Source organism: Rattus norvegicus, chromosome 1 (assembly GCF_036323735.1).
Source record: "Rattus norvegicus strain BN/NHsdMcwi chromosome 1, GRCr8, whole genome shotgun sequence".
NCBI classification, from domain to species: Eukaryota; Metazoa; Chordata; class Mammalia; order Rodentia; family Muridae; genus Rattus; species Rattus norvegicus.
Window position 1 is genome coordinate 42,876,264 of NC_086019.1, and position 21,399 is coordinate 42,897,662.

At 42.2% G+C, this 21,399-nt stretch overlaps 1 protein-coding gene across 1 annotated transcript in view; it reads left to right on the top strand.

The window, feature by feature from the left end:
- Positions 1 to 21,399, top strand: part of Mthfd1l (methylenetetrahydrofolate dehydrogenase (NADP+ dependent) 1-like) — a 188,890-nt gene that overhangs the window by 26,840 nt on the left and 140,651 nt on the right. Inside the window, exons 8-10 of the mRNA NM_001108462.2 lie at positions 5,992 to 6,103; positions 14,607 to 14,698; positions 15,774 to 15,871. Coding sequence (NP_001101932.2) covers positions 5,992 to 6,103; positions 14,607 to 14,698; positions 15,774 to 15,871 — 302 coding nt within the window. The remainder of the gene's footprint in view (positions 1 to 5,991; positions 6,104 to 14,606; positions 14,699 to 15,773; positions 15,872 to 21,399) is intronic.

A 21,399-nucleotide genomic window follows, 5' to 3' on the forward strand; every position in this document is an offset into this window, starting at 1 on the left:
CCTCTTTTCCCTCTCCCTCTTTCCCTCCCCCTTTTCCCTATCCCTTCCTCTCTTCCCCCGCTCGCTCCCCTCCATCTCCCAGTCTCTCTCTTTCCCCACCCCTCCCTCCTCTTTCTATTCCCCTTTCCCTTCTCAGCATGACTTTTTTTTTCTCAAGAGTTGAAGAAAATAGTCATTTTTATAATCTCTGAAAGCATATCTACTACTGAATTTATGGCCATTTTCTTTCTTTTAATCATCTCGCCTGATTTTTAAGGTATTTGTTGTGGTGGTGATGGTGGTGGTGTGTGTTTACAGTCTCATGTTTCCCAGGCTGGCCCCAAACTTGCTTCATAGCAGCAGTTCTCATGACCCCTTTGAGGTTCAAATGACCCTTTCACCGGGGTCACCTAAGACACAGCAGATGTTTCTCATTCATAACAGTAGAAATACAGATATGAGTAGCAACGAAAATAATTTTATGGTTGGAGGTCACCACACCATAAGAAACTCTATTAAGGGATTGGGGATTTAGCTCAGTGGTAGAGCGCTTGCCTAGGAAGCGCAAGGCCCTGGGTTTGGTCCCCAGCTCCGAAAAAAGAACCAAAAAAAAAAAGAAAAGAAAAGAAAAGAAACTCTATTAAGGAGTCACAGCATAAAAAAGTGGAGAACCACAGCTCTATAACCAGGGGTAACCTTAAGCTTCTGATCCTCCTTGCCTTTACACCCCAAGTTTAGGGATTAGAGGTGTGTGCTATCGTGCTTGATCATATGGAACCTGGGTTCCCTGTATGCAGGACAGGCACACTGGCAACTGAACCATATCCCCAGCACTGCCTTAACTTTTGGATATATGATTCACTTCAAAGGAGATTAGCTGTCTTTCCTAGCATTCTTGGACATAACTGAATAACTTAGATATGCAATAGAATCATGAAATAAGGGTGGAATTTGGGAACACTTAGGAAAAGGAAGGTCATTTATTACCCTTCAGGAGATGTTGCTAGATATGTCATAATTCCCTCTTGTCCGTTTGGCTCCCAGTCCTTCTGCTCTATGCAATAAGTCTTAAGATTTTAAAAGCCAATAATGTGTTTTACTGATCACAAGAGAGCGTAGACAACAGAAATACACTCAGTTCCTGAAAGGAAAAAAAAAATTCTTGCAGCATGAGATCAGTGGGTGGACAGGGAGAGAGACGAACAGCTTTGTCCTCTCTTGCGGAAAGCTTGACATCTGAATGGAGCTTCTTGCACACTGACACCCTGACATCTTCATGGAACCTCTTACACACTGACACCCTGACATCTGAATGGAACCTCTTGCACACTGACACCCTGACATCTACATGGAGCCTCTTACACACTGATACCCTGACATCTGAATGGAACCTCTTGCACACTGACACTTTAAGTCAGCTCACTTCATGTTCTGTGCTTTACTAGTGCAGGAAACTGGCTGCTGACACAGGGCATAGACTTAGGGTGCTTACTGAGCCAGTTTCAGATGAGACCAGGCACGTTCAGTGTGGAATGACGCTGGACTCAGCTAATTTCAGATGTTAGCATTCTAAGTTTTAAAGTTTTATGAATAGACAGGGACTCTGCTAACAAAAAAATTGCACCAGAGTGAACGCTCTTTATGTAGCCTGCAAGTGCATGTGCCAGGTGTTGTTGCCATGGTAAAATTACCCATCAATTCCTAGTTGCCAGGAGTAAATTTTTAAATTCTACTCTGTGTCATTATTAGAGATGGTGCACACCTAAGCCACGCCCCTTTTTCTGCCCTGCAGGGTCACATCCTTCCTACCTTCATCCTGTGCTGCACCCTGTACATTTCCCATCCTTAGCTCCTCACTCACTAATTAGCACCAGTGACCCCCCAAAGATGAGCTTGGGAATCTTACTCAGCCTTCTAGTTCTACCTTTGCTCTGTATGGGGTGGGTCCCACATTTCCCTTGGCTCCCTGGTGAGTCTCAGTCTCCTTAGGTGTCTCAGTATCCTGCTCCCCTTACCTCCTTCAGCCCGCCCTAATCTTGCCTCCTGAGATCTTCCTGAGACAAATCGCATACAGTATAAAACCAGTCCAACTGGTTTCTGTTACATTACATTGAAGTTTACTGAGCAACAGTGAAACATTTTAGAATTATACCTTAAGTTTAAAAGAAGCAAGTTTCTAGGCTTTGAAATCCCTGGCTTGTTGCTCTTTGAGATTAGGGAGCAATAAATGAGTATTTATAGAAATTTCAAAATTACTATGTTAAAGCATGACAGTTGTCAAGGAGGCTCAGGTTACAGACCTCAAAGCAACAGCAAACTTGTCTGTTGCTGTTCTGTTATCTATCGGGAGGAAATGGAGTCAAATGAATTGTCCATCAACAGGTGGATGGATAATGAAATCTGGTGTGTACAGAGTGGGGGGAGGAGAGGGAGAAGAGAGTGATTTATTTCTAGATTAAAAGAAATCACAAAATTTGCAGGAAAATGGATGAATTTAGAATAATATCGAGGTCATCCAATCTCAGAAAGAAAAATAAAACACATTTTTCTCTCATGCAAATCCTAACCTATAATGTATAAGTGTATGTATGTAAACAAATGTATGTGAGGAGATAGTGTAACACTTAGAAAGGAGAACAAGAAAAGGTAACAGTTTTAAACAATCTAATGCTAGTATACTTTGTATCAAAAATCCCTGTCCATTGTTGAGAAGATGTCAGCAATTTTGGAAATATTAATATTTTCTAAAATGAAAATGACACTTTCTAGAAAACAAATTTGGAGTTCTTTTTAGGATAGTGCTAAGAGATGGGGAGGGAGCGTCCACACCGATGCTCGTGGGTACTTCGCGTCTCCTTACAATGGAGAGTCCTTATAGACTCTGTAAAGCCACTGAGCCTGCTGTGCCCTCTTTTTGCTAGAAGTTAAAAGACCAAGTCAGAGGCCATATACATTTGGCTGGTCCTCCCTGTCCCCTTGTGACAATTGGTGGCTGCCACAGGTGCTGGCTGGACGCCAATGTCTATCCAAACATTAAATACTGGTGGGTCTTACATTCCAAAATGCCAGGGGGAAAGAAGTCACTACTGAACACCTTTTGTTTCCTTCTCCTAACTCAGTAATTTGCCCTATGTCTCCCCAGTCTGAACACCCCAACTCTGACCTGTACACTCAGGGACTTCACACCCCTGCCTACCTTCAAAAGTGAAATGAGAGAGACTTTTTAATGAAGAATCCTAAATTTCATTTAGTCACACTATTAGTATAACTTCAAAAGTTTATCTTTGCTAGGGAAAGCAGTTATGTTTTAAGTAGCATTCTTAGTTTGAACATCATATTCTTAACTGCTCTGGTTACATTCAAGAGATGTGGAAGTAAGTTTCTTAACTCTCAGGTGCTAAAAAGCACTATTCTTTAAAAAAAAACTTTCAACTTAAAAAATTACACTTCTGTTTACTTATTGGTGGTGACATGGTGAGGGCTAGGGGACAGGAAGAAATCACCGAGCATGCATGTGGAGATCAGAAAACAACCTGCAGGAGTCAGTTCTCTCCTAACACCATGTGAGCACCGGGGCTTGAACTCAGATCTTTGGGCTTGGTGGCAGGAGTGGTTACCCATTGAGCCATCTTGTCAACCCATCAACTGTTTGGGGTTTTTGTTGTTGTTGTTTGGGTTTGGGGTTTTTTGAGGGTTTTTGTTTTGCAGGGAGGGCTAGGGGAGGAGGCAGCTTGTTTAGTTAAGTTGTTTTATTTGTTCCCCCTTTAATCTATCAAACCCAAGACCCATATTTATTCCACCTTCAAAACACATTGCACTAAATGTGTCCAGTCTAGCCCAATGACAGGGCTGTGCTAGCCACAGTCCCTGTCTTTAAATGTATTGCATCTGCTAAATGGAAAAGACCAAACCCTCATGGAACCTTCCAGATCACATCTGCCTTCTTTCCTCCATATTTGATGCCCCCCCCCCAACAGGGATCACTGAAATACTTTTCTTGTTACCTAAACCACACGGCACCCACATGTACCACATGCATGTCCATCTGTCTCTTACTATTGTTTTAACATTTGGTCCTCTGCCTGGGGAGTGGGCGGTTCCCTCTAAGCTACGCCACTCCAGTCTCCACAGAGAAAGCAATATTTTGTTATGAGGTAAAGTTTCAAGCCAGGCCCTGGCCAGAGCCTTTCCCATGTGGGGAGAGAGAAGTAGGAGCAGCCAGGAAGACGATAATTCTCCTTGAGTTTGAGCTCATTAAAATCTTATCCCGTCCTCAGTGGGTAATTTATTGATCTAAGCATCTTGCACTTTTTTTTTTAATTGATCTAAGCATCTCTCACGTTCTCTTTCCAGAATGAGTATCTATACTGCGATCATAGCTGGGGATGGGAGTGGCTTTTGTCCCTTCTGTGTAGGATTAACTGCCCCCTGGTTGCTTATTAGCACAGCTGCTTTAAAGATGTATGTAGGTACGTAGCTGAGGAGACGGAATAAGGTTCTCAAGATTTATAGGTAATGAAGAGAACAGGTTATATCAAAGACGTGACCTGTGGGAACCAGAGGATTCCTAGGGGACTGGATGAAGCTATGGTCCCTGGCTTTTCCCAAAATGAACACTTCATTGTTCTTCTATACATCCTTTCAATATGTGTTTTAACACATTCTGGTCTCGCCGTCTTTGTGCAGAAAAGCCTAGCAAAAATGATATTTCTTATCTGCTGCTCTGGAGCCAGCCTTAAGCATTTGCATTTCCTCTGGGGACCGCTGTGGTTGGATTTATGACAGTCATTTAAGTATGTAAATGAGGAGTGGCTTTTTGAAACAGATGTTTACAATTGTCTTCCCACCAGAACACTTTTCCCCTACACATAACATCACTGGCAAGTCTAGCTGCCTCTCAGATCTGTCTGCAGGGATCATGCACAGCTTGAACCGGTCAGATTCCTGGGGATGCTAGCTACACAGGTCTTGGTGCAGTTTAACTGTATCGTGGCTGCGTAGCCTAGAAGAAGAAGAATGGTTAGTTGGGCAATCGTATCAGCAGAGATATCGCTTATCTTCTTTCTATTTAAGTTTCTATCTATCTATCTATCTATCTATCTATCTATCTATCTATCTATCTATCTATCTCCTTGCCCTCTTCCTCCCTTCCTCCATGAGCATGTGTTGTGGGTGCGTGAATGTGTGTATGCACCAGAGTGTGTTGCGTGCTCATCTGAGTGTGAGTGAAGCCACAGAAAGCATGTGGAGGTCAGTGGCTCAGTTTTTACCTCACTTGACACGGGATCTCTTTGATGTTTTGCCAGTTGCATACCCCAGTCTAGCTCACCCCCTAGGTTCTGGGGAACTCTCCATGTCTCCATCACCGAGCTTGCCATTGGTTCACTGGGGTTACAGTCACACTGTCGGGCTGGTTATATGTGAGTTTGGGGATTTGATCTTTGGTCCCCATGTTTGCACTACAAGTTCTTTACTAACTGAGCTCTCCTCCCAATCCTCTTTCTGAACACAGATAATCCACGGAGAGACAATTCATCGAAATGATGCATATGTGTAGCTTGTAGCATATACACTGAGGTGGTTACCATGACAATATTTTTAAAGTTTCATTTTCTTTTAAGACATGCTAGTCATGTTCTGCTTATACTAAGATATGCTTGAGGACTGGAGGGATGGCTCAGCAGTTAAGAGCACTGGCTGCTCTTCCAGGGGTCCTGAGTTCAATTCCCAGCAACCACATGGTGACTCACAACCATCTGTAATGGGATCAGATGCCCCCTTCTGGTGTGTCTGAAGTCAGCTACAGTGTACTCACACACATAAAATAAATAAATCTTTTTTAAAAAATGCTTGGGTAGAATTGGTCCACAATTTAGAACGAAGCTCAAGGTCTTTTAAAATTAAAAGACTATATTAAAATTACTGTTACTTTGGAGTCATCAGACATCTGAGTTATTCCTGTCTTTATGCTTGTAGATTAATGTGTGTGCTTTTCTCTCTTATTCCTTTTAGCTTCGAGAGGCAGACATTGTGGTCTTGGGCTCACCTAAGCCCGACGAAATTCCTGCTGCTTGGATCCCGTCAGGAGCCACCATGCTCAATTGCTTCCATGACTTCTTGTCAGGTAGATGTCTTCACCTTGGTGGGGCAGGGCAATGAGTGAGGCAGGTTGGATGATGGTCACCTTGCTTCTTTGGGAGACCAAACATTCTTGAAATGCTGACTGCTGTAGGCGTGAGTGTGCAGAACAAGAGGCTGGACTGCTGGTGTGCCTACCTTTGGGGCAGAGGTTGTCAACCTGTGGGTCACGACCCTTTGGGAGTTGTATGACACTTTTTCAAATATCAGATATTTACATTACAATTCACAACAGTAGCAAAGTTACAGTTACAAAATAGCAGTGAAAATAATGTGATGATTGGGGGATCACTACAACAGGAGTTGTATTAAAGGGTTATAGCATTAGGGACATTGAGAGCCAAGGCTTTGGAGTTAATACCAGGTTCATATTATGAGCAGAGAGAAACCAAGAGATCAGTGGAGGTGTTTGCCCAAAATGCCTCTGCTGACCTGATATCTGCCAGATGTGACACTGTGACTTCAAGGGGCAATCTAGACATGGGTGAGGTAGACATGAAATGGTGTTTTTTTATACTCAAAAGCACACACACACACACAAATGTGATTTTTAAAAATGACAGTTAAAAGAATAAAACGCATGTTTCGTGAAGCTGGGGGATGTAGCTCCGTGGTAGAGGGGTTGCCTGACAAGCGTGAAACTCTCATTCCCATCCCTTGTGCTTCAAAAACAAAATCTCATAAAATACATGTCATATTTCCTGCAGATGTACATACAGTTTCATTTGTCCTCCCTAAGAAAACAATCTCTAACCTATAAATAATGACTGAAGCAGATTGGGCTCAGAATCTTAGATGAAGAACTTAGTTGTAATAACCCTCCTTCTCAAAGACTTTTATATTCTTTGCAAGATCATTTACCTGCTGGTTTTTGTTAACGTTTATATTGAGAGTAGTCTGGGCACAATCCTATCTGGAGACAAAATCTACTTCAATATTCTTTTGGACTGTCTTGAAGCTCTGTTTTAAAAAATGATATATTTTGTGTAATGAAAACTTGGTTTTCAATGTTTCTTTTAGAGCTCTTGGTTTTGATAAAGCTTTTTCTAAAGACATCACACCTTTAATCCCTGCACTCAGGAGACAAAGACAGGTGGATCTCTGACTTCTAGATAATCCTGGTCTGCCTACCAAGCTAAAGGCCACCCAAGAGCTATATAGTGAGACCAAACAAATGAATGATGGTAGTGGTGGTGACGATGATGATGGTGGTGATGGTGGTGGTGATAATGATGGTGGTGGTGGTGACTATATATGGACTGACCCTGGGCTCCAACCGCATAGGTAGCAATGAATAGCCTAGTAAGAGCACCAGTGGAAGAGGAAACCCTTGGTCCTGCCAAGACTGAACCCCCAGTGAACGTGATTGTTGGGGGGAGGGTGATAATGGGGGGAGGATGGGGAGGGGAACACCTATATAGAAGGGGAAGGGAAGGGGTTAGGGGGATGTTGGCCCGGAAACCAGGAAGGGGAATAACAATTGAAATGTAAATAAGAAATACTCAAGTTAATAAGGATGGAAAAAAAAAACATTAGGTTTTATTGGAGAGTTTGCATGAGATTAATTGTAAAATTCTCAAAGAAGAAGTAAAAAGTATTTTATTTTTGAACAAAACATTAGGTTTCAATGTTTCAGTACTTGCAAAGGCATAAAAGACTAGCAGCCTTCCACATTGGTTTAATTTGCTCTGTAAATAGACTAATTGCAGCTAGTTTCTTTTCAATTTTTCTGGCCCCTTTTGTTTCCTTGTTGGTTTTGGAATGTCATGTGAACAAGACGGTGCCTGGTCCCGTAGTGAACACTCAGGAGAGCTGAGCGTTGACCACGAGCAGGTAAAGCCACATCAAACCAATGGGTAGATTGTTTGGAATCATTTTTAAAGAGAGCACTCTAGGCCAGAATTTGAATACACTGTGACTGGGTGAAGGTGAGGGTCTTTAATGAGGTTTTTCAACTTCATTGTTCACCCCCACCAAGTCCCCACATAGGCAGGATCTGAGGGTTATGGTGCATTGATACCTAATTGATACCTACTCCTAGGAGAGATTTTCCTGATGGCTGATGCCTGTGACGGTATGCTCAAAAAACAAACCTGATAATCAGGTCTTTCATTCCGGTGTCAAATGAACTGAGTATGTGAAATTTAGACACAGAAATGCTACATTCTCATTCTGGCTATAAAATCCACTACTTGGAACTATTTTTAAAAGAAGAAATGCTGTGATCTTGAAGCACTTTGATTGCTTAAAAAACACACTTTGCCATAAGTGCAGCCATTTTGTATGCCATGTTGGAAGATAGAGGAACCTGTGTCCTGAACGGAACAAAGAAGCTGGTCTTTAGTCTTGGGCACAAAGAGCAGCATCAAACAGCAGCATCTTTGGGTTTCAGTGATGTTTGCAGTGTCCTCATGCCGAGAAAGTGGTGACTAGGGTGGAGAGAGAAAAATCGTGAACTATCTCTGGGGCTCAGGGTAGTAAATGGGGTGATCCAGAGGCATAGAGGGTTTTCCCTTCTGTGGCCCTGAAGGGAGACAGTTTGATGTAACAGAAAGGAAAGGGCGGACCTGGATCTGCAGTTATGTCACTCAAAGCAGAGACAATCATTTCATTAGTTGTGAGATTTTGTTTTTAAGACAGGACCTCGTTGTGTTGCTGGAGCAGGCTTTGAACTCTCAATCCTCCTGCCTCAGCCTCTGGAGGCTGAGGTTATAAGGCTATACCACCAAACCAGACTAAGATTTATTTTTTTTATTTTCCTTTTAATTGTGTGTGTGAGAGAGAGTGTGTGTGCAGGCGCTCCCTGAAGTATGAGACTTTAGATGCCCCTGGAGCTAGAGCCACAGATGGTTGTACGGCGTAATTGTGTGTCCTGGGTACCCCAGTCTTCTGCCAGACTAATACGAGCTCTTAACTTCTGAGCCATCTTTCAAGTTTCACCTGCCCACCAGCCCTGTACCCTGACTTTTGTTTTTTAACTCTTATTTATACTGCCCCTCTAGAATGTGTGGCTTTGAGAAAATCACTTCAGCTTCCACTCCTAGTTTCCTCCTGGATACATAGAACTGAAAAGCTCAGCTGGGAAGGATAAATGAGGTGGTACCTCAGGGCAGTGCCTTTTGCAAACCAGTGAATGTTGGTTTACTTTCTGCACGCCCGCCCACCCCACACACACAGACCCCGCTCACGGCGCCATATTGCCAGTGCACGCAGGCCATGATGTCACAGCTGCAGAATGTATATTCTTGGAAGTTTATGTCAGTGAAGTAAGAAGTGCAGGAGATTCGGAAACAATATGGCAGCCGCTTCAGAGAAGTTGGGCAGACCCGGGATTCAGTCATCCTGTGTGTTTAGAGTAAGATGAGGACGCTTCTTCTGACCCTTGAGCTTTATTCTGAGATCCAAGCCCGCTTTAGCCGGCTCTCCTCCTAGGTCTATCCCTGAGGTATCTCGCCAATTTTCTAGTTCAAATTTTAATTCATTCTCACTACATTTGGTGACTTTTTTTAAGGGTTGGGGATGTAGCTCAGTTAGAGCTCCTTAGTAGCATACATAGAGCCCTGGGTTCGATCCTCACCTTGGCAAAGGCATAAAATCGGACGTGGTGTACACTTGGAATCCCAGCACAGGGGAGGTAGAGACTGAGGATCTGCCTTAAATTTAAGGTCAACCTTAAATACATAAAGTCCTTCTCAAAAAAATTTTTTTTCAGATTATGCATGTAGTGTTTTGATTCCTCCTTAGTTTGTTTGGTCTTAGAGGTTGTAAAGTTATACAGGAAAATTGTAATGTTTACAGTATTTTAGTTCCTTCAGAACGTCCTTTTTTCAGAACCTGAATTGTATACTGCGATGTGAGGGGAGTCACAGTGTAAATGATGATGGCCACTCTCGAGGGCACTGTCGTAAAGTGACACTAGAGGATTTCTTCTGGCTCCCTTCACTGCACATCACCATTTCTCCTCTCAAATGTGCTCTACAGGACTGGGAAAGTAATGACAGCATGCTCTTTTGTTGACGGTTTATCTGTATTAATTCCCAGTTTTTACCTTGTCTGGATTTGGGGGACTAACTTGTCATCCTGGAAGGAAAAACTGTGAGAGAGTTGTCCGTAGAATCATAGGTTTGTAATGGAAAGCTGCCCCTGTGTCAGAGCCAGGCCCTGAACTCGGTATCTTGCTCCCTTCCTACATAACTTAGTGGTCTGCTAGACATCCAACTGTGGTCCAAGAAGGGACCCTTCTGACCCAGAGGTAGCAGAATAACACACATAAGCCTCAACTTTTCTTTGTGCATAAAGTTGTGGTTATCATCATTTTTAAAAATTTTAAATGGAATGCCATCTTTTAAATTGACTCACTCCTGAAGGAGCCATGAGTTAAGTGAGAGGGGTATTTGGTGAGAAATGAAAAGATCCATCTGTGCTTTGGGACAGGACCTACTGTTGGCTGTGGGCCAGGGGAGTCCTTCCTTCACCCCTAAGGAGGCTGAAACAAAGGTTTCCTTGCTCAGACTCATGAGCATTAAAATGTACTGAGAAAGTAGTCCTACTTCCCTGAGCCTCTCATCTTAATGGCTTCAGAGTCTCTGGGATCAATTCTGTCTCAGTATTTATCCCCAACTCCAGAAAGAATACAAAGTTTTATCAGAGCTAATCTGCCAAATGAACAAGTAAGTATACAGAATCAAATAAAAGTATCTTCTGACCCAATCACAAAAGCAAAGGATACCCCAAGCATTGCTAGAAGAGAGGTTCTGGCCTCTGTATGTAAGATTCCTGCAGTGTGCTGGTGTACGTTCCTGTGTGGGAAGGGCCTGCACTGTGACTCAGTAATACTCACTTGTCTAGTGTGTGAGATGGCAAGTCTTAGTCTGTCTCTTAGTGTCTAGAGCCGTGTGTGTGAACACCGACTGTCAGCTTGCCCAGCTGTGTGGGCACATCTGGTGCCCTGACACCTACAGCTTCAGTGGCATCTTTGGGTATTTGTTGAGTGCATTTAGGGTTAGGGTCGGGTCTCTGGATTTGACCTGGCTTCTGTTTTGTTATGTTATGCTGGGGTTTTGGCTCCCTCCACTAGGCTTCTCATCTCTTCATTAATCCCTGCTGGTTCCTTCCACAAATTCCTCCTGAGTTCTGGTCCCATCATGCCACTGTAGTCTCATCTGGGTTCATTTCCCTTCATTCAGCCGCCTGGGGACTGGAAGGTGTTCTGTTTCGCTCATACCTGTTCTTCATATACCTTGAAGTCACTGATGGTCTGGTTTAGGTGTAGCAACCAAAGCAACTGAAACCGCACCGTAGTCTCTCTTTTCCTGAGTCCTGTGTTGTGCAAGAGCCTAAAATGATGATAAAAATTCTTTTCTGTGCAACTGTGTCCCTTACGCTCTGGGAACATGCACTCACAAATTGATACCAGTCCCTGGAATGTAGCTGTCTTGATTCTCCATTGCTAAAAGGCAGGAGGACAAACAGTACTTTTTTCTTTTCTTTTCTATAGTAGTTGGACAGGATTTTAAGAGCAGGTCTCTAGTGGCTAACAGAAAGCAAAACAAATCTCTCCCATCCTTTGACTCCTGTCTTCTGGCCAGATGTGATTTACAGAGCTGCAGTGTTGCTGATCTTTAAACTGTACATAGGGGATGTGGTTTCCCAGCACCCTCACTGCATTTGACAGTAGAACATTACGGAACACATACCCTTAAGTGTTTTGTACGATTTCTTGTAAAAAACTGTCAGCATACTGGATAATTTAGGAGTCAAGTGGTCCAGAAACCTAGAAAAATTGTCTCTTAATTCAAAAATGTTGCTATTAGGAGTATTTTTTTTTTATCCTCTAAGAGAAGATGCACACCAAAGCATCTTAAATATGTGTTTTCTTTTAATAAATGTTATAACTGTTAACTAAAGGAGGGGAAAGGGAAATTCTTATTCATGCTTCCCAAATTTGAAAAATAGATGTATTTGTCAGCTTTCTGCCTCTGTGAAAAATTACTGAGAAAATCAACTGGTAATCATGGCTTGTAAGAGTTTATTCCATGTTGCTGTAGGCCTGTGATGGGGACAGTACATTCGGGCAGGAGTCGGGGCAAGGAAACCAACAGAAACTGGGAGAGTCTATGTCCCAGTGTCGACTTCAGGGCCATGGCCCCAGGGACGTCGCTTCTTCCCACTAGATGCCACCTTCTTAAAATGCCATTCATTGCACTAGAGCCGCAGGCTGATGAACCAGCCCCCTTATACATGTGGACCTTGCTGAACATTCCAGACCCAAAACAGCATCACGTAATCCCGAAAGTTAATGTCCTAAAACAGAATTGCTTTTGGTAGAAATTAGGTCATATTTCTATGACAGGAATTTTCTTCTGATGATTAAAAAAAAAAAACAACAACACTAAAAACAAGCTATGGGGGGCTGGAGAGATGGCTCAGCGGTTAAGAGCACTGACTGCTCTTCCAGAGGTCCTGAGTTCAAATCCCAGCAACCACATGGTGGCTCACGACCATCTGTAATGGGATCTGGTGCCCTCTTCTGGTGTGTCTGAAGACAGCTACAGTGTACTTACATATAATAAATAAATCTTTAAAAAAAATAAAAATAAAAATAAAAATAAAAATAAAACAAGCTGTGGGCTGGGCATATGACTTATTGGATAAAGTACTTGCCATGAAAGCAAAAGAAGCGGAATTCAGATCGCCATCACCCACATGAAAGCCAGGGGGCACAGCAGACACTGTAATCCCAGCAGCACCCTGAAGGCAGGACAGGGGATCCCTGTGGCAAGCTGACTAGCTAGACTAGCAGAATCAGTAAGCTCCAGCATCAACAGTGCACCCTGCCTCCATAGATAGTAACCAAGGAAGACACTTGGCGTCAACCAAGTTCATGTGTGCGTGAATATACACACATGCCCACACACTCGCATACCCATGCGTGAACACATTTGCACACACATTTGCACACACATGTGAATACATATACATACACACTGGAAAAAAAACCTCCACAATTAGAAGGCTGTAGTGGCTTACACCTATAATCTTAGAAGTTGGAGGAAGGAAGGCAGATGTCTGTGAACTTGGGGCCAGCCTGGTCTACATAGTGAGTTCCAGTTCAGCCAGGGCTACACACTGAGACCCTGTCTCAAAACAGAAACAAAATCTACACTTATGAAAATATGAATAGAATCTGCAAATTATACGCACGTCTTCTGACTCGGTCATGTTGTTTGATTAAAGAATCTGCTACATTTAATTTCTTTTAAGTGACTATGTTTGTATTAGATAAACTGACAGGTGTTGTTGTTGTTGATGTTGTTGTTGTTGTTGTTTAATGACCAAAGCTTGCTCTTTTCACAGCTCTAGGTTTATGCTCTGGCTGTTTTTTACTTCTGTCTGTGCCTTGCATTTGCAAGCAAATTCATGTCTACTATTTTTCTAGGGTTATGCTGTAAAGGTTCTAGGCCCCACTATGTCACATATTCAAAGGTTGGCTAACAAATATATCTGGTAATTAGAATGAACATCCTATATGGTACACAGCTCATGGACCATGCTCCATTTCATTCAGTTCACACAGTTCTAACAGGTTGATCTTATCCTTCATAATTAACAACTCATGCAGGGCTGGCTCAGAGGTGGAGGTGTGAACCTGTAATCTGCTGTACAGGCCACACTACCTCTACGATGATTATTGTGGATGTCTGTGGATGGGGGAGGGGCAGAGGTGTGGTGGGGGGCCTTGAACCAAGGGACTCAAGCATGCTGAGCAAACACTCTACCACTAAGCTGTATCTCTGTTCCTCTTACTTTTTAATATTAAGACAGAGTTGGATTCTCTTCCTCAGGCTGGCCCTGAACCTGTAGTGCCCCTGCTTCAGCCTCCTGAGTAACTAGGATTACAGACCACCAGACCAAACTAGAATTATCTAAAGCTACTATTATATCTGTATCTGTTCAATCTTATTGTATATTCTTGAGACAGGGTTATACTGTGGAGCCTAGACTTCGCTGTGTAGTCTAAGATAGTTTCAAACTGTCTATTCTCCTGCCTCAGCTTTTCAAGTGCTGCGTTTACAGGGCTGGGCTACCACATCCAGCTAATTGCATATTTGTTTTCATAGATCATAGTGTCACACATGGGGTTCTTGAAGAGCCTATGCCTAGATGTTTCTGTGTCCTTTGCCTCGGTGTGAGATATCTCCCATGCCTAGTGTGCCTTGTTAAGCCATGTCTCCATGTGTTCCCCTGGTTAACAGTTTAAATGGACATTGACATTCCTCTAATATAAAAATACAAAATAGCCCCAGCTGAGAGTGTCAAGGTTGAGCCAGAGGTGACTTGCCTATAGACATTTTCTGACCTCCCTACTAACTTCTTTGGTGATAACTGATGGACACCCAGATTTTTACACGATGTTGGATTTTTACAGAGGGCAATTGTTTATTAGTGAAAATATGCTTCAAGCCTTTTTCTATTCAATGTTTTTGCAGGGAAGCTGAGAGGAGGTTCTCCTGGGGTCCCCATGAACAGACTCATTGCCGACGAGAGCGTGAGTCTCCTTGCTGCAGCTCTGCGGGTTCAGGTTTGTTTGATGCGGCCATTTGAGTTTGGGCTTCTTAGTAGTAGTTGGTAATGTTTTACGAGTATCTTCTGCCTGTCAGGTAGAGTTTCAGACACTCCACACATAGGGTCAAGGCCATCTGATGGAAGACAGAAACTTAAAGCATGTTTTGTCTCATACATTTTCTGTGTCAGAGACCTGGGAGCTGGCTAGCTTCAAGCCTTTTAAGTGGTTGAAATCAAGATGTCAGCCAGAGCTTGGTTGAGGTTTGAGATGAAGAATCCATCCAAGAGGCTAGAAAGATGGTTCAGTCAATAAAGTGCACAGTCCACAAGCACAGGAGCCCGAGTTTGGACACAACACCCACATAAAAAACTGGAAGGAGTGGTATGAGCCTATTATCTCAGCACGGGGCAGACAGAGACAGGAGGATGTCTGGAACTTGCTGGGGAGACAGTATAGTTCCAGGTGCAGTGGGAGATAGTGTCTTAAAACTAAGATGGTGGGCTAGAGAGATGACTCAGTGGTTAAGAGTATGAGCTGCTCTTACAGAGGACCCAGATTTTTTTCCCAGAGATCAGCTCACATCCATCTGGAACTCCAGTTCCAGGGGATCCAGTGCCCTCTTTTCTAACCTCTGAGACATTCCACACACATGGTGCATAGATGATACATGTAAGAAAAATGCCCATACAATAATAATAATAATTATTATTATTATATAATTAATAATAACAACAGATTATAAAAACATATGTTGGAAAACATTAGAAGAAACCATACCTGATGTCAGCCTCTGTCCTCTATATATAAGCACGCACATACACATAAATAAATCTTTTTAAAACATACATTCAGAACAAATATATGTGCGGACTGGTATCTTTTATGAATAACTAAGCTATGTCTACAGACCCACAACAAAGCATGCAAGGCTAAGTGCATGGGCATCACACTGTTGCTTATATCCTGTGATAATTATCTTACTGGGGGATTCCTTCAGCTCCATGAGCCCCTTGCAGTCTTCCTGTAGTTGACGTGCGTTCCCTGTCACCCTCACATCTCTACCATCTCCCCCCCCCCCCGCCCCCTGAAGAACATGGTGAACAGTGGCAGGAGATGGCTCCGAGAGCAGCAGCATAGAAGATGGCGACTCCACTGCTTGAAACTGCAGCCTCTCTCCCCTGTGCCCAGGTAGGTGACACTGTGCTTGGCTTGTACCAGTGGGGGCTCACCCCACGGACACTATCTCTAGTCAGTCGCAGAATGGAGGCGAAACTCAAGGTTTTGAGTTTTTCTTTTTTTTTTTTTTTTTTTTGTTAGAGATTTTTTTTTCTTTGTTAACGTGAGTATTTCTTATTTACATTTCGAATGTTATTCCCTTTCCTGGTTTCCCAGCCAACATCCCCCTAGCCCCTCCCCTCCCCTTCTATATGGGTGTTCCCCTTCCCATCCTCCCCCCATTACCGCCCTCCCCCCAACAATCACATTCCCTAGGTGTTCAGTCTAAGCAGGACCCAGGGCTTCCCCTTCCACTGGTGCTCTTACTAGGCTATTCATTACCACCTATGAGGTTGGAGCCCAGGGTCAGCCCATGTATAGTCTTTGGGTAGTGGCTTAGTCCCTGGAAGCTCTGGTTGGTTGGCATTGTTGTTCATATGGGGTCTCAAGCCCCTTCAAGCTCTTCCAGTCCTTTCTCTGATTCCTTCAATGGGGGTCCCGTTCTCAGTTCAGTGGTTTAATGATAAAACCTAGTGTTTTATTTATCACCACCACCACCATCATTATCACCACCACCATCACCACCAGCATCATCGTCACCACCACCACCATCATTCATTTGTTTGGTCCCACTATATAGCTCTTGGGTGGCCTTTAGCTTCGTAGGCAGACCAGGATTATCTAGAAGTCAGAGATCCACCTGTCTTTGTCTCCTGAGTGCAGGGATGAAAGGTGTGATGTCTCATTTCAGTGGTTTGCTGCTGGCATTCGCCTATGTATTTGCTGTATTCTGGTTGTGTCTCTCAGGAGAGATCTACATCCAGTAGATGTAGATGTTCTGTCGGCCTGCACTTCTTTGCTTCATCCATCTTGTCTAATTGGATGGCTGTATATGTATGGGCCACATGTGGGGCAGGCTCTGAATGGGAGTTCCTTCTGCCTCTGTTTTAATCTTTGCCTCCCTATTCCCTGCCAAGGGTATTCTTGTTCCCCTTTTAAAGAAGGAGTGAAGCATTCACATTTTGATCATCCGTCTTGAGTTTCATGTGTTCTGTGCATCTAGGGTAATTCGAGCATTTGGGCTAACAGCCACTTATCAATCAGTGCATACCATGTGTGTTTTTCTGTGATGGGGTTACCTCACTCAGGATGATATTTTCCAGTTCCACGCATTTGCCTATGAATTTCGTAAAGTCATTGTTTTTGATAGCTGAGTAATAGTCCATTGTGTAGATGTACCACATTTTCTATATCCATTCCTCTGTTGAAGGGCATCTGGGTTCTTTCCAGCTTCTGGCTATTATAAATAAGGCTGCTATGAATATAGTGAAGAATGTGTCTTTGTTATATATTGGGGCATCTTTTGGGTATATGCCCAAGAGAGGTATAGCTGGGTCCTCAGGTAGTTCAATGTCCAATTTTCTGAGGGACCTCCAGACTGATTTCCAGAATGGTTGTACCAATCTGCAATCCCGCCAACAATGGAGGAGTGTTCCTCTTTCTCTACATCATCGCCAGCATTTGCTGTCCCCTGAGTTTTTGATCTTAGCCATTCTCACTGCTTTGAGGTGAAATCTCAGGGCTGTTTTGATTTGCATTTCCCTTATGACTAAAGATGTTGAACATTTCTTTAGGTGTTTCTCAGCCATTTGGCATTCCTCAGCTGTGAATTCTTTGTTTAGCTCTGAACCCCATTTTTAATAGGGTTATTTGTTTCCCTGTGGTCTAACTTCTTGAGTTCTTTGTATATTTTGGATATAAGGCCTCTATCTGTTGTAGGATTGGTAAAGATCTTTTCCCAATCTGTTGGTTGCCGTTTTGTCCTAACCACAGTGTCTTTTGCCTTATAGAAGCTTTGCAGTTTTATGAGATCCCATTTGTCGATTCTTGATCTTAGAGCATAAGCCATTGGTGTTTTGTTCAGGAACTTTTCTCCAGTACCCATGTGTTCGAGATGCTTCCCACTTTTTCTTCTATTAGTTTGAGTGTATCTGGTTTGATGTGGAGGTCCTTGATCCACTTGTACTTAAGCTTTGTACAGGGTGATAAGCATGGATCGATCTGCATTCTTCTACATGTTGACTTCCAGTTGAACCAGCACCATTTGCTGAAAATGCTATCTGTTTTCCATTTGATGGTTTTGGCTCCTTTGTCAAAAATCAAGTGACCATAGGTCTGTGGGTTCATTTCTGGGTCTTCAATTCTATTCCATTGGTCTATCTGTCTGTCTCTGTACCAATACCATGCAGTTTTTAATCGCTATTGCTCTGTAATACTGCTTGAGTTCAGGGATAGTTATTCCGCCAGAAGTCCTTTTATTGTTGAGGATAGTTTTAGCTATCCTGGGTTTTTTGTTATTCCAGATGAATTTGCAGATTGTTCTGTCTACCTCTTTGAAGAATTGGATTGGTATTTTGATGGGGATTGCATTGAATCTGTAGATCGCTTTTGGTAAAATGGCCATTTTTACTATATTAATCCTGCCAATCCATGAGCGTGGAGAGATCTTTCGATTTTCTGAGGTCTTCTTCAATTTCGTTCTTCAGAGGCTTGAAGTTCTTATCATACAGATCTTTTACTTGCTTGGTTAAAGACACATCAAGGTACTTTATATTATTTGGGACTATTATAAAGGGTGTCATTTCCCTAATTTCTTTCTCAACTTGTTCTCTTTTGTGTAGAGGAAGGCTACTGATTTATTTGAGTTAATTTTATACCCAGCCACTTTACTGAAGTTGTTTATCAGCTTTAGTAGTTCTCTGGTGGAACTTTTGGGATCACTTAAATATACTGTCATATCTTCTGCAAAAGTGGTATTTTGACTTCTTCTTTTCCGATCTGTATCCCATTGACCTCCTTTTGTTGTCTGATTGCTCTGGCTAGAACTTCAAGAACTATATTGAGTAAGTAGGGAGAGAGTGGGCAGCCTTGTCTAGTCCCTGATTGTAGTGGGATTGCTTCAAGTTTCTCTCCATTTAGTTTAATGTTAGCAACTGGTTTGCTGTATATGGCTTTTACTATGTTTAGGTATGGGCCTTGAATACCTATTCTTTCCAGGACTTTTATCATGAAGGGGTGTTGAATTTTGTCAAATGCTTTCTCAGCATCTAATGAAATGATCATGTGGTTCTGTTCTTTCAGTTTGTTTATATGATGGATCACGTTGATGGTTTTCCTTATATTAAACCATCCCTGCATGTCTGGGATGAAGCCTACTTGATCATGGTGGATGATTGTTTTGATGTGCTCTTGAATTCGGTTTGCCAGAATTTTATTGAGTATTTTTGCGTCGATATTCATAAGGGAAATTGGTCTGAAGTTCTCTTTCTTTGTTGGGTCTTTGTGTGGTTTAGGTATAAGAGTAATTGTGGCTTCATAGAAGGAATTCGGTAGGGCTCCATCTGTTTCAATTTTGTGGAATAGTTTGGATAATATTGGTATAAGGTCTTCTATGAAGGTTTGATAGAATTCTGCACTAAACCCGTCTGGACCTGGGCTCTTTTTGGTTGGGAGACCTTTAATGACTGCTTCTATTTCCTTAGGAGTTATGGGGTTGTTTAACTGGTTTATCTGTTCCTGATTTAACTTCGATACCTGGTATCTGTCTAGGAAATTGTCCATTTCCTGAAGATTTTCAAGTTTTGTTGAATATAGGTTTTTATAGTAAGATCTGATGATTTTTTGAATTTCCTCTGAATCTGTAGTTATGTCTCCCTTTTCATTTCTGATTTTGTTAATTTGGACGCACTCTCTGTGTCCTCTCGTTAGTCTGGCTAAGGGTTTATCTATCTTGTTGATTTTCTCAAAGAACCAACTTTTGGTTCTGTTGATTCTTTCTATGGTCCTTTTTGTTTCTACTTGGTTGAATTCAGCTCTGAGTTTGATTATTTCCTGCCTTCTACTCCTCCTGGGTGTATTTGCTTCTTTTTGTTCTAGAGCTTTTAGGTGTGCTGTCAAGCTGCTGACATATGCTCTTTCCTGTTTCTTTCTGCAGGCACTCAGCGCTATGAGTTTTCCTCTTAGCACAGCTTTCATTGTGTCCCATAAGTTTGGGTATGTTGTACCTTCATTTTCATTAAATTCTAAGAAGTCTTTAATTTCTTTCTTTATTTCTTCCTTGACCAGGTTATTGTTGAGTAGAGCATTGTTCAACTTCCATGTATATGTGGGCGTTCTGCCCTTATTGTTATTGAAGACCAGCTTTAGGCCGTGGTGGTTTGATAGGACACATGGGATTATTTCTATCTTTCTGTACCTGTTGAGGCCCGTTTTTTGACCAATTATATGGTCAATTTTGGAGAAAGTACCATGAGGAGCTGAGAAGAATGTATATCATTTTGCTTTAGGATAGAATGTTCTATAAATATCTGTTAAGTCCATTTGGCTCATGACTTCTCTTAGTCTGTCTACGTCTCTGTTTAATTTCTGTTTCCATGACCTGTCCATTGATGAGAGTGGGGTGTTGAAATCTCCTACTATTATTGTGTGAGGTGCAATGTGTGTTTTGAGCTTTAGTAAGGTTTCTTTTACGTAAGTAGGTGCCCTTGTATTTGGAGCATAGATATTTAGGATTGAGAGTTCATCTTGGTGGATTTTTCCTTTGATGAATATGAAGTGTCCTTCCTTATCTTTTTTGATGACTTTTAGTTGAAAATTGATTTTATTTGATATTAGAATGGCTACTCCAGCTTGCTTCTTCAGACCATTTGCTTGAAAAGTTGTTTTCCAGCCTTTCACTCTGAGGTAGTGTCTGTCTTTGTCTCTGAGGTGTGTTTCCTGTAGGCAGCAGAATGCAGGGTCCTCATTGTGTATCCAGTTTGTTAATCTATGTCTTTTTATTGGGGAGTTGAGACCATTGATGTTGAGAGATATTAAGGAATAGTGATTATTGCTTCCTGTTATATTCATATTTGGATGTGAAGTTATGTTTGTGTGCTTTTCTTCTCTTTGTTTTGTTGCCAAAACAATTAGTTTCTTGTTTTTTCTAGGGTGTAGCTTGCTCCTTATGTTGGGCTCCTTATTATCCTTTGTAGCGCTGGATTTGTAGAAAGATATTTTGAAATTTGGTTTTGTCATGGAATATCTTGGTTTCTCCCTCTATGTTAATTGAGAGTTTTACAGGATACAGTAACCTGGGATGGCATTTGTGTTCTCTTAGGGTCTGTCTGTATGACATCTGTCCAGGATCTTCTGGCTTTCATAGTCTCTGGCAAGAAGTCTGGTGTGATTCTGATAGGTCTGCCTTTATATGTTACTTGACCTTTTTCCCTTACTGCTTTTTATATTCTTTCTTTATTTTGTGCATTCGGTGTTTTGACTAGTATGTGACGGGAGGAGTTTCTTTTCTGGTCCAATCTATTTGGGGTTCTGTAGGCTTCTTGTATGCTTATGGGCATCTCTTTTTTTAGGTTAGGGAAGTTTTCTTCTATGATTTTGTTGAAGATATTTACTGGTCCTTTGAGCTGGGAGTCTTCACTCTCTTCTATACCTATTATCCTTAG